The sequence below is a fragment of the Tursiops truncatus genome, chromosome 6 (assembly GCF_011762595.2).
Source record: "Tursiops truncatus isolate mTurTru1 chromosome 6, mTurTru1.mat.Y, whole genome shotgun sequence".
NCBI classification, from domain to species: domain Eukaryota; kingdom Metazoa; phylum Chordata; class Mammalia; order Artiodactyla; family Delphinidae; genus Tursiops; species Tursiops truncatus.
In genome coordinates this window covers 53,167,802-53,181,292 of record NC_047039.1, presented here as the reverse complement: position 1 = coordinate 53,181,292, position 13,491 = coordinate 53,167,802, and the positions used below count along the sequence as shown (strand labels likewise).

The 13,491-nt window shown below is 37.2% G+C and overlaps 1 protein-coding gene across 7 annotated transcripts in view; it reads right to left on the bottom strand.

The window, feature by feature from the left end:
- Positions 1-13,491, bottom strand: part of MPDZ (multiple PDZ domain crumbs cell polarity complex component) — a 168,108-nt gene that overhangs the window by 59,677 nt on the left and 94,940 nt on the right. For all 7 annotated transcript variants that reach the window (XM_073806124.1, XM_073806122.1, XM_033858100.2 and 4 more), the window contains 2 exons: positions 7,753-8,037; positions 7,380-7,503 (listed from right to left, as the gene is read on the bottom strand). In XM_073806124.1, coding sequence (XP_073662225.1) covers positions 7,380-7,503; positions 7,753-8,037 — 409 coding nt within the window. The remainder of the gene's footprint in view (positions 1-7,379; positions 7,504-7,752; positions 8,038-13,491) is intronic.

The window sequence follows — 13,491 nt, the reverse complement described above, 5'->3', positions numbered from 1 at the left end:
CAGACTCACAGGGAGAACAGACTTGTGGTTGCCAAGGGAGAGGCGGAGTAGGGGAGGGATGGATTGGGAGTTTGGGATTAGCAAATGTAACCTATTATATATATGTATAACTGAATCACTTTGCTGCACACCAGAAAGTAACAGCATTGTAATCAACTATACTTCAATAAAATAAAATTTTTTTAAAAAAGCACGACATTCGGGGCTTCCCTGGTGGCACAGTGGTTGAGAGTCCGCCTGCCAGTGTAGGGGACACGGGCTCATGCCCTGGTCCAGGAAGATCCCACATGCTGTGGAGCAGCTAGGCCCGTGAGCCATGGCCGCTGAGCCTGCACGTCCAGAGCCTGTGCTCCGCAACGGCAGAGGCCACAACAGTGAGAGGCCCGTGTACCACAAAAAAAAAAAAAAAAAAAAAAAAAAAAAAAAAAAGCATGACTTACAAATTCATTTTAATTGAATTTAGTAATCCCTATGGATTCACAGATAAAAGAATAGGAGTAACTTTTTCAGCAGTAAAAAAAACAATCAAAAGGAAAGCATCAGTTTCTAACAAAAATATTTTTTAAGTAAATTTAGAAATGTTTGTGAAATTATACCTAAAGACACTCCATGTTAAATACATTAGACATGAAACAGGGTCTACACTGTGGAGTGGATGTAGCTTATTAGGCTACGTGATGTGTCGCCACTTACATAGAAAGCTCTCTCAGGGAGAACATTTTAACAGTATCAAATCAATTTTATAATAATAGTTCATCTCTTACATATATGAAAGAATAAAGAGCAGGACTATAAATGGAAAATTAGTTCTCTAAGAAACTCTCTGATATTACCTTATTTCTAGATCATTTGTTCATTTGGTATATATTTACTATATGTTTACTATGTGCTAAGTACTATACTGGTAGCTTGATATAAAAAAGCATAACAGAATTCCTAACATCAAGAAGCTTGTATTCAAGTCTTATCCGCAGTGCCTATCACAGTGCCTGAACATACAGTAGTCAATTGAATTAAACTGATGTAAACATTAATCTATTACCACTTTATTTCCAAATGTGAACTTCAATGAGCTCCAGATTTGGATATTTGATTGCCCTCTTGACATGGTCCCTGAATGATTCATAGGAAATACAAGCCTAGTAAGTATAAAATTGAACTCCCTAGTCTCCATCTCCCCTTATTTCTCCATTTGTCCTCCCCTTTTTGGTAATGGTACCACCATACTACTCTCCATTACTCAAAGCAGAAATGTTGGAGTTGTTCTGGATTCCTACCTCTCTCTCACTACCTATATTTAATCCATCACCAAGTTCCACCATTTCTATCCCCAAAACTTATCTTGAATTCATTCACCTTTCTCCACACCCATACTAAACCTAGACCAAGCCAGCACTTCTCCTGCCTCATTTTTTGAACGAGCCTCATAACTGGGCTCCTGGCTTCCAAAGTTGTCCCTGCCAATGCATTCTTCTCATAGCAGACAGAGCAACCACTCAAAAAAGACAAACCACATCACATCACTCCCTTTGCTAACAATCCTTTAACAGTTTCCTATTGTTCAAATATACAACATACCTACATGGCCCTGTCTATATGGAATTCCTGGCCTGGCCCTCCCGACATGCACCCTTCTTTGGGCTATGCCCTCCTTGCCCCACGGCCCCGCCGTGTTCCAGCAACATGGCCTTCTTTCAGAAATATACCTAGTCCCCCTTTTCAGAGTCTTTGCCTGACACCCCCTTTCTTCAGCTCTTGCACAGCTAACAACTTCTCATTCTTCGATATCAATTCCTCAGAAAAATATTCTCAACAAACCCATCTGAATTAATGCTCCATTCTCCCCCTACCCTCACTCTATTCCTTCAAAAATATAAGACCTATTGAAATTGAAAACTTAACATAAAATAATATAAATTCACTTAAAACCAAGTACTAAAAGTTCCTTCCAAAACAAGATTATATAATTAAACAATATAAGGAGAGCTATAACTCTCTTATTAAAACATTGAGAGAAGTCAATAATCCGTTTTTAGTTTTTTATAATATTTTTAAAAGAAAGAAATTCTCTCTGAATATTAACTTTAACTATACCAAATTAGACATGATATTTCAAATATTTTTTAAAGAATGATCCTGACTACAATGTGTTTCCAACCTCATATTTCATGCCTGGATTTGGGCCATCCAGGCTCCTAGTTACCATTTTCTGATAGGAATGAACCACTAATCAAATGTAGTTAAAAGATTCTGTTGAGATTCATACAAACTATTTTTAAGTGCACTGTTATTAAGGAGCTTACATAAACCAAAAAACAAGTCTAGACGCTGCTTCATCCAAGGGGGGTTTCATACAAGCAAAGAGGCTGGCTCTGAAACGTTTCCATAGGTACGCTGGTTTGCTCTGATGCTACCATCTTTCCCACCAAGACCCACCAGACAACTATACTACAGCAAAATCAAAATGTATGACTACAAAACACAACTTAACTCAGTGGCCCATCCTGGGAATCTAACCCATCATCTTGTTCTCATTGGCACCATGCATTCTGCCATAAAGCAAGCCACAGACATGCAACAAGTCTTCACGAGCTATGGTCAACATGACCTCTAAATTAATTCTTAACAGCATATTTAACTCATGACTCTACCAGTTATTAAGGCTGTCAGGTCATGTCAACCACATGAACAAAGAGGTTGACATCAGTTAGCTCAGCTTGTACTTTCCTTTTACCAAATGATCATTTTCGGGCTTCAATAACTTCGAGGTAATATCCACTGACTAGATTTTGGTTGTAACTCATAAGATCTCTCAATCTTTTCCTAAAAGAGGTATAGTAGCATAGCCCAAACCATGTACTGTAGAACCGAAAAACTGGTTCCAAATTTGAGTTGCAGCACTTCTAATCAGTGTGGCTTTGGGCAACTCACTTAACCTCACAATGACCTGCATTTTACTCATCTGTAATATGGGGATAATGTCCACTTTCAGGGTTGTTTAAAGAATTTTTTGAGAAAAGCACATGTAGTGTTCCTTTCAAAGTGCTCAGTAAAGTACAAAAGAAAACTCACAGAATATATTTAAAAGACATCTCCAATCCAAAGCTACATTGCTTTCTAATGTCTTAATGCAAATCGTAATTCAGCTTCAAAATGAAGCTTGTTATTACAGCAATGCCACTGCAGCTCTGAGCGACTCAAGGACTCACGTGCCTTGTATGGTTTGTGAAAACCAGAGACAGACTCAGGTTTGAGTCCTGGTTCCAGAGAAATTCCTGAGTCTATGTTTCTGTACCTCATCAGCGAAGAAAAGGTAACACCCTCCTTTCCTTCTTACTTTTTTACCTTCAAGACCTAGTACAACATAATTATCCAAGGTACCACAGACTTATCAAAAATAACCACGATTACATTTTTCAAAGGTCACTACATGCATATGTACATAACTGTGTATATCTGCACATAACATCCCCCCCACTAAATTTAACAAAGTTTAAAAAACCCAGGTTATTCTTAAAATCACAGCAAATGGATGATGACAGCTTTTAGAGAAGCCTATCATTTATTAATAATTTCTTCTGATTATAACTAGGAAGGAAACAAATTACCCAGAAAGTGAAAACTGAAAACAACTTCACATAAAGAAGAGACCTATTCTATGAAAATGTGTTCAGTGATAGACCCTTTCATGACACACTCCTACCAGCACAAAGCCAGTCTCAATTAGATATTCTAAAATGCTACCACACTTTTTGTTACTTCAAGTTGTAAAGGCAACACCTTCCTACATTAAAAGCTTAAATGAATGCTTTAATTAAATTGTTTTAATGTTCTACTGAGATTTTAAAAATAGGCCTTTTTCATTATCCTTTACATCTAGTTACTCTGGGCATCGTAGAATATTGAAATCTCCTGTCAAATGAGATAAGAGAGAAATATTCTCGCTTTGGCATACAGAATTTGCACTCCAAGATGCCAGAGGAACTCCACTGGGTCCCAGGAAATCAAACAGCTAAGGACAAAGCCCTATAAGCATTTTGGGCATGTACATTATTCAAATAATGGAAACTAAGCAGAAAAGTAAAACTAAAAGATATATATTACATATATATGTTAACACTTTTATATTACAGTTTGGTTGGTAAACTAATGGTGTTATAATTTCACACAAGTAAGTGGTTTAGTCTCACAAAGCAAATTAAAGAGTTCTTTTATATTTTAATGTTAAAATCAAACTATTGAGGTATAAATGGATTCCTGGATATGAAAGCAAGGACACTTCACCTTCTACTCTTTTTTTTTTTTTTCCAAAATCCTAATCATTTTGGTATATTTTTTAAAATCAAAACTCAACGGCTAAAGTAGGAGCAACTAAGTTTCCAACGACAGGTGAGTGGATAAATGAAATTTGGTGTAAACACACACACACAGGAATATTATTCAGCCTTTTATTAATAAGGAAGGAAATTCTGACATGTTACAGCATGGATGAACCTTGAAGACATTACGAAATAGGCCAGTCACAAAGGGACAAACACCATACGATTCCATTTACATAAGGTACCCAGAGTAGTCAAAATTTACAGACAGAGAGGAGAATGGGGAGGATGCCAGGAGATAGGGGAGAGGAGAGAATGGGGAGTTAGTGATTAATGGGTACAGTTTCACTCAGGGAAGATGAAGTTCTGGAGATGGATGGTGGTGATGGTTGCACAACAATGTGATGTACTTAATGCCACAGAAATATACATTTAAAAATGGTTAAAGTGATCAGTTGCATGTTATGTATCTTGTACTACACTAAAAAAAGGATATATCCCGATGTCATAACAGAAAAAACAAAAAACTCCATATGACTGTCTCAACAGATGAAAGAAGAGATTTCACCAAATTCAACATTCTCTCAGCAAACTAAGAACTGGTGAGCAATCCACAGGGTCAGACTGTAAAATCAGATGTACTCCAACCCCAGCTCTTACAGCAGCCTCCCAGCTGCTTCTGATCTAATTCATCCACCTGTGCCAGAATGATCGTAAAACACACATCTGGTCACGTCACCCCTCTGCCCTCAGCTCCCACTGGCCACTGGCGCTTAAGGCAGGGCGTGTCCTGAGGGAGGTCCTGTGTCCTGCATACGAAGAACTCGCCTGGCAGCTGTCTGCCACCTAGCATTCCTTCAGCTTCAACTCTTCCTTTGCCCGCCATTATGCCACACTTCACCCACACCAAACAAACTTCAGTGATGTTTCACAGTTCTCTGCCTTGGCTCTTCCAACTTTCCCAATGCCTCAATGAGGTGGTAGAAATCTCCTTTTTCAAGGACTAAATCAAACATCTACTCTTCTCTGAAACCTTTCTAGAAACTCCTCCACACTCAGAGAGCAGGGATCAACTCTTCCTTCATTTAAGGCTTCAATGTTCTCTGCATGAGGGTCTCTCACAGCAGGTATGATATTTTAATGCACTGAGGATTTTAAAAGTCAGTTTGTCTACTCTCCTAACCTCATATTCCTTGAGGGAAATGATTATATAATGGTGTCTATGCACAGTAGCCAGAATACAGAAAATAATTAATGTTTGAGAGTTGAGTAAATAAATATACTAGAATAGGATCTCTCATATGGGCTCTGCAAAATTTCTCTCTAATGAGTTAATAAAAAAAGGCCAATGACATGTGAGAAATGCTGCATCCTGTAACCTTTTCTTAGAGATCCACAGTGCACATGTGACTATCAAAGCTACTGAGTGATGAAAACAGAAACACCTGTCTCCTTAAGCTTATCACATTCCAAACTTTGAAACTTGGAACCCATTTAATAACTCCCATTAACAGCCGACAAAACTAGTATTGTAAGCAACATGCTTTCAGAAACACTGCATTAGCAGATGAGATATTTTTGACATGTTTAGGTATCTATAGTACATATCCCATAATTAATGAATTAGAGAAAGTTCTGTAGCTTAAGTTATATATTATTCTATTAAATGTAATATATAAGAAATAGTAAAGCTAATTAAGTAGAAATTCTCTGCTATAAGTCTCCATGTAGCTTCTGTTGGTAGCGCCCAGCTGCCAGCAAATGGAACAAAATCTAGAAGGAGGCAGAGACCGGAATCCCAGTCACCAGCTAAGCACTGCTGGGCTTCTCTGCCAAGTCCACAGACACCAATGTGAAGGGTGCTGGCTGGCTACATCCTAGAAGGAGGAAAAAGCTCTCTGAAGCACAGCTAACCAGAGAGTCTTGAGCTGTAATCAGACCTCCAGGGAAGCTGATTTATGGCCCTACTGATCAGCACCGAGCCCTAAAGACAGAGCTGAGCCATGTCACTGCTTAACTCAAAAGAAGAACAAATGTGATCTACCTGGATATAATTTTAGCTACTGTAATTAGGATTTTATTTCTACAGCGGGTCTTCTTTGCCCAGTTCAGGAGATTTGGGATTATTAACCAGCCACAACCCTGTATAGGTAAAAGAGGACACAAAAATCCCGCCACCTGGGAAGGACTATTGAATAACTGCACTTAAATTTTGGTGGTTGCGCACCTCCTGTCTTTCTAGTCTTTATTTCAGCAAATGAAAGAAATTAAATACAAACTGACTTATGCATAACTGGTAGCATTCAAAGAAACTAATAATTTCCTTTTCCAAAGAATTTAGAATTCCAAATCTCTGACTTTTCATTTTCTAAGGATGCCTTTTCTGATTTGCTGTATCATACATAAACGCTTCGTATATCTTTTACTTGAATGGAAATGAGGCTCAGGAATACTTGTAAATAACTAGGAGAGTGAGGGTTATAAGCTAGTCTGAATTAAACAAACCTGTTAACCATTTCAGATAAAAATAATAAGTACATAAAAAGAATAACCAAAAAAACTAAGGGAGGGATCTCCCTGGTGGCGCAGTGGTTAGGAATCTGCCTGCCAATGCAGGGGACACGACTTTCAGCCCTGGGCCAGGAAGATCCCACATGCCTTGGAGCAACTAGGCCCGTGCACCACAACTAATGAGCCTGTGCTCTAGAGTCCGCGAGTCACAACTACTGAGCCCACGTGCCACAACTACTGAAGCCCGTGCACCTAGAGCCCGTGCTCCGGAACGAGAGGAGCCACCACAATGAGAAGCCCGTGCACCGCAACGAAGAGTAGCCCACGCTCGCTGCAACTAGAAAAATCCCGCGCACAGCAACGAAGACCCGACACAGCCAAAAATAAATAAATAAATGAAAATTTTTTAAATGCTTAAAAAAAAACCTACGGGAAATTTTACAACATCTATTATCTTATCTATACTCAAAAACATTGAAACTATGTTCAATATTTCCTCTTGGCCAGGGGTCTGGGAGGAAAGGTGTACGTGGAAAATAAGAAACTTACCCAGGCTAGAATTGCCTTTTGCTATCGTAATAGTCCTCTCGAAAGATTCTTTGGATATAGTTTGGAGCATGACACACTCAGCAGCAGAGGCCAGGGACCCCTGTTGAATTAAGAACTTGGAGCCCTGTCAGAAAATAAAAATAAGTCATGTGGAAAGGAAAACTAGACTTTGGAGCGTGATTTCAACATCACCCATGTTCTCTAACTGGTTGTGCTTTATTCAGCAAGAACCTACAAACAAAACAAGTTCATAGGTTGTCTTCTGAAAATCTCAGTATCAGGAAAGCGCTGGCTCCAGATGAGCCAGAATAATGTAACCCCTCACTGTCCCCAACCTCATCATCATACACAAACCATCTCTTGAGAATGTCACCTTTCCAGCTGAATCAGTCAGCACAGGAGAACTCAGTTCTGCACTTGATATAACTTCATTTGGTCGGTGAGGTTCAGTCCACACTCTTGTGTTGTCACATCCGTATTGCTGTTCAATAGCATTGGCAGGTGTATAATCATTTACGGTAAAGCCAGAAGCAGTCCCCATGCTCAAGTCCACTGAAGGCGGACTCTCGTCCCGTCTTTGCAGGAGATTCTGGGCATATAGCTCCTCCAAGGACATATGCAAGTCAAGTACTGGATCTGAGGAATTTTCAGTAACATCCTGATTAAAGAACAAAAAATAAAAATTATGGCCAGAACTGCATCAATGCATTTCGTAAGATCTTAATGAACAACTATTTAGTGAAAAGCAAACACAACATAATTTTTAATTACTCAAGAAGTATCAGCAAACATACATTCTTTGCTTAGTTGATAGTCCAAACACGTTTATTTTTATAAATGATTCTGAATACATTTCCTGCAAATCATACATCTCATACTGAGTCATATTAGTACAATATATTAGTACTTAAAATCATTAAGACGTAATATTCTGTTCTACTAATAAAATTACTCAGAGTTCAATACATATAGGAAAAGTAAATATATATTTCTAAATCTCATTTAGAAAGTATCTCATATCCAATCTGTCTGAAAGTTTCTATTCATTATAAAATTCAAAGATAAACAGTATGCCATTAATTGATTTCAATTTATAAGAACCTCCAAGAAAAACGCTGTTTGGATAGGGATTTGTAGGTATTTATGTAGTTGAAAAGGAAGTCATACAATTCATACTTTTATAGGGAAATTTTTCTCAAATATTATGCAAGTTGTAGCAGAAGGAATAGTACTAAGAAATGGTGTCATAAGATGTAGGTTCTAATCCAGACTCTCTTATTAACAATCTATATATTACAGAACCTCTCCTGGCTTTATGTTACATAATTTCTAAAATTCCCTGAAACTCTAAAATTCTACAGATCTACATAAATACATGTATCTACTTACAACCCACATACTGCATCACTTATGTGCTTTGGACAAGCAGTGCTCCTCCATGAACTGCTGTTGAATAAGTGTATTAATTGTTCCTTCAATCCTTTTACTGACATTTTTAAAGTATAAAATTAGGGTATGAATACATTATCCTCAAAAAAGATTCAGGCCATACAGAGGTATATTATGTATGCATACAGGGTATAGTATGCAAGTCTTCCCTTATGGCTCATTCATCCAGTCCTTTCCTCAGTAGAAATAAGGGGCTGGCATCTGTTGGGTGTTTATTCATCAAATTTTTTATGTATCTGTCTAACACATATGTACAAGCACAGATGCACACATTCACATGCACATATACATGTTCATTTTAAAAATCTAAACTAAACTATATACTAAGTAGTACATTTCTACTTGCTTTTCTGAAGTATCTTTAATATCTTAACATGAGAGATTTCCTTGTCAGTAAATATGTTGTCATTGACATATTCTGAATATAAAGTCATTGTGATATATACTGTTAAGTATTTTCCAAGCTTGTTTGTCTCTTGTCTTTTTTTTAAAATAAGTTTATTTATTTATTTATGTTTGGCTGCGTTGGGTCTTTGTTGCTGCGCATGGGCTTTTTTATAGTTGCAGTGAGCAGGGGCTACTCTTTGTTGCGATGCACAGGCTTCTCATTGCGGTGGCATCTCTCGTTGCGGAGCACAGGCTCTAGGTGCGCAGGCTTCAGTAGTTGTGGTACGTGGGCTCAGTAGCTGTGGCTCGTGGGCTCTAGAGCGCAGGCTCAGTATCTGTGGCGCGCAGGCTTAGTTGCCCTGCTCCATGTGGGATCTTCCCAGACCAGGGCTCGAACTTGTGTCCCCTGCACTGGCAGGTGGATTCCTAACCACTGCGCCACCAGGGAGATCCTTGTCACCTGTCTTTTAAGTTTGTATATGTTATATACCTATACATGCTGAAATTAAATTCTTTATGTGATCAAGAATTGTTCATGTAATTTTTTATGAAATTCTTTATGTAATCAAATTTGTCAATTTTTTTATGCTTCTGGGTTTTATATATTGCTTAATAATTCCTTCCTCTGCACAGAGTAAATGAAATGCTTTATAGTATTTTTCTCCAATTTTATAAATGGTTAGTTGGCAGATTCAGTATTAACCCATCTAGAATTTATTTCAGGGTGTGGTGTGAGATATGGGTCTCTTTTTTTTTTTTCTAAGGTGGTAATCAATGGCTCCAACACAGTTTATTACATTCCTCTTGTTCAATCAAGTTTTCGTCTCTCTGGAAATATCAAATATTCCTCGTATAAAGCACTGAGGCAAGTAGGAATATCATATAAGCAAATACCATCTTTAAAATCCTCAGGAACAAAGGATAGAAAGTATCATCCTCCACACTCTTAGAACCTAAATAACAACCTGTTGGCTCATTCAACCAACTTTATTTTAGTCTTATGAAAAAAACAAAACAACGTACTTACTAGAGAATTGGTTAGCTTCTGTATTACTAAATTAATTATTATAATAATTATCAGTAAATCATCCCTACCACTTCTCAAATAAAGATGACAATCAAAACTACTTTTCATCACAAAAAGAGGTCAAGCTGCCCTTGTTAGCTGGGGTTTACTATAAATCATATAACAGAAATCTCCATGAATTATTCATGAAGGAGTTAACACCGGCACATAGAAAAGAAAGAGCTAATCAACATAGCAGACAACATACGCCTACTTCAGAAACATTTCTAGTTGCTGAACAACCGACTTTTATTTTTAAAAGTCTCATGGATCTAAAAGAAAAGCAGTTCTTCCCTCATAAGATGTCCAAAAATAACTACGGTTTCCCAGTGCAACTTGGTATCTAAACTGAAGTCTTTCAAAATTCCATATTAATAGGTGCCTCCTATTCTTGTTCTGCTTTTTTTCACATTCTTGTTCTTAGGGAAAATGGGGGAAAGGTTAAATTAAAATGCCAATTATATTTGAAAGTAGCTCTTTTTTTTACGCGTAATGCATATAATGTTATACTTGGGCACATCATTTACCCACAGAATATGTTTACATAGACGAGCTAAATACTTAAGCATTCACTGGACACAACCTGCTTTTCTTCAGTAATAACTATCACAGAAGTCCTTCTATACTTTTAAAAATATATCATAAGCACAGCTGCTCCAACTTAAATTGTTCTCCCACTCTTTCTGAGATAAGGTACCCTTCCTTTATTATCTGTATTCTTACCCTACTGAGGGAAAAGGCAACATCTTTCATACCTTTGCGAGCTTGCAGTTTTGTCACTAAGACTTCCACAATCACTCTCATCATCTTGACTAGAATGATGTAATTAGCTTTTGAGACTAACCCTTTCTCCAAAAAATAAAAATTAAAAAATGGTATCAACATGTTAAACTTAAATGTGAAGGCAGCAATATTTTATGCTCCAGTAAAACACTAAGTGGAGACTTGTTCCTCTAAATATATAGATTTTTTTTAAAAATCATGGAATCCATTAGTTTTGTTTGGGGTGCAAGGTATGAGGAGGGGTTTCAATCGTGACAAACATGAAGTCCAACTTGCACTAGGAACAACAGCATTTCCTAGAGGGTCCAATATTCAGCAATGCAGGACATGCACTAAACTGGTAATCATTTCATCCCTGGAACAAGAGTGAGAACATGGGTTTACTAGGGAATGTCGGGCATGGCCTTGTGGATAAGAAGAGGAGATTCATTACATAGTCACTGAATCTTTTTTGACTGTACTTTTAAGCCAAAATAGGGAAAAATAAATGAAAGCATCTTCTTCCCCAAAACTATACTGAGCTTTTAAACGAAAGTCTACAGGTATTTAGTAAGTTTCTAAAACAATTATTTCTGCATTCTATTATGTCTTGGGGTGACAAAGAAAGGGGGACAAAAAAAAATTAATCGAATAGTTAAAACCTAGAATAATGAGAAAACCCATTGGCTTCTTGCCTTTAAAATCCACATTTCAGTGACCTGATTCTATTAATCCAAATACCATTGAAGTGGCCATATTTTTCAGATTCTTGAGTAATGGTTGTTTCCCTTAAGTCCTTAAATGATAATTAATCAAATTAAGCAAATATAACTCCTTTAAAAAAAAAAAAAGCAGAATGATCCCCCAAATGGGAGAACTTTGTGCAAAGGATGTCTACCATATGCCTACAGCCCTATGCCGTCTAAGCAGCTGTCATGGCCCAGGCTGTACCCTTAGGGGGAAGACCTCCCTCCATGATGAGTCCCTGCTCTGGGTGATCAGCTCTTGGAGCTTCCAGTAGCATACCTAGCAATGGTCCAAAGGCTTCTCATCAAGGTAAAGGAGAGAGGTAAAATTATTTGTGCATTTCCAGCCACCATTTAAGGCTACGAGATTATTACATAATTAGCAAAGTCAAAAGCCTGAGGAATCACTGAGATCCTCACACTCTATTATATCCTTCTTTCAAATCTGTATGGAAGCTTCTTTGTTTTTCTTAAGCATCATACGTGGTATGATTTTATCAATTAAAGAATTCCAAAGTAAGCTCACTTTTCTTTAAGAAAAATGGTCTACTCTATATTCTGTAACAAACTGTCATTCTTTTTAAAATAAATTTAGTGCAACGTAATAGGAAGATGAATGAATCATCTAATTTTTTCATTTTTCCAGTAAAATATCTAGGTACTAAAAAAATGCCACAAAACAAATACAAAAACAAACAAGCCAAAAAAAAAAGTTGCAGAGCTTTACCATGATACACAAACAGCCCTACTTTCTAAGAAAACCGAAAGCACACAGGAGTTTCACAATGTGTTTTAAAACACCCTCATTAATATCTTCTTTGTTGTTTTGTAGTTTAAATATTTCAGTTAATAGGCCAGCTTGCCAAAATTTGCTTCAACAAAAGAGTAAACTGTTTAATGAAAAGAAAAAAAAAAACGACAAACAGACTTCAGTAAGCCAATACGTTGTGCTGCATACAGCCAGCATTTGCCCTGTAAAATATATGCTTCTCAGTATCCAGATTGTGTAATCCCTTTAAGTAACAATTACTAAGGTAAACAATGCAATCTGTCCCACTGGCAAGAAGGAGTGTGCTATGCTGCAGATTAGGAGATTCCATGAGGAGATGAACTCAGCTTCCAGCCCTGAGGCCAGTAAAGATGGAATATGTTCCAGACAAGTACTCAGTCAGATAGACAGTCTCAGGTGTGGTGAGAGAGGAACAGCTGCTCTATTCAAGATTATACCTTGCAAACTAATTCAAGGAGATTACCCAGCATCATTTACAAGGGTAACAGGTGCACCTTGAACATGAAAGAAAATGCTTTGAAAATGTTCTGGCCAAAAAGTTACCTGTTAATCAGGAAAGGAGGAAAACTGCCCAAGGCCTATGGAAATTCCACTTTTCAACTTATACATAAATACAGATTCCCTTCCCACTGAATTTACATGAAAAACATATATTTCATATATTTAAGAAAGAATTATTATTCAGTCTTTTATCTTAATTTTTATATTTATTTACAGTATATTTCCAACACAGGAAAATATAACCATATATGAACCCTTTGCCCAGATTTAACAGACATTAATATTTTGGCATATTTTCTTCAATCTCTCTTTCTTCTTAAAGGATATAATGTGTTACAGATAGAGCTAATTCCCATGCTTTATTTTTTCTCCAAGAATAACTTCTTTCCTGAAGTTGAAAGAAATCATTCC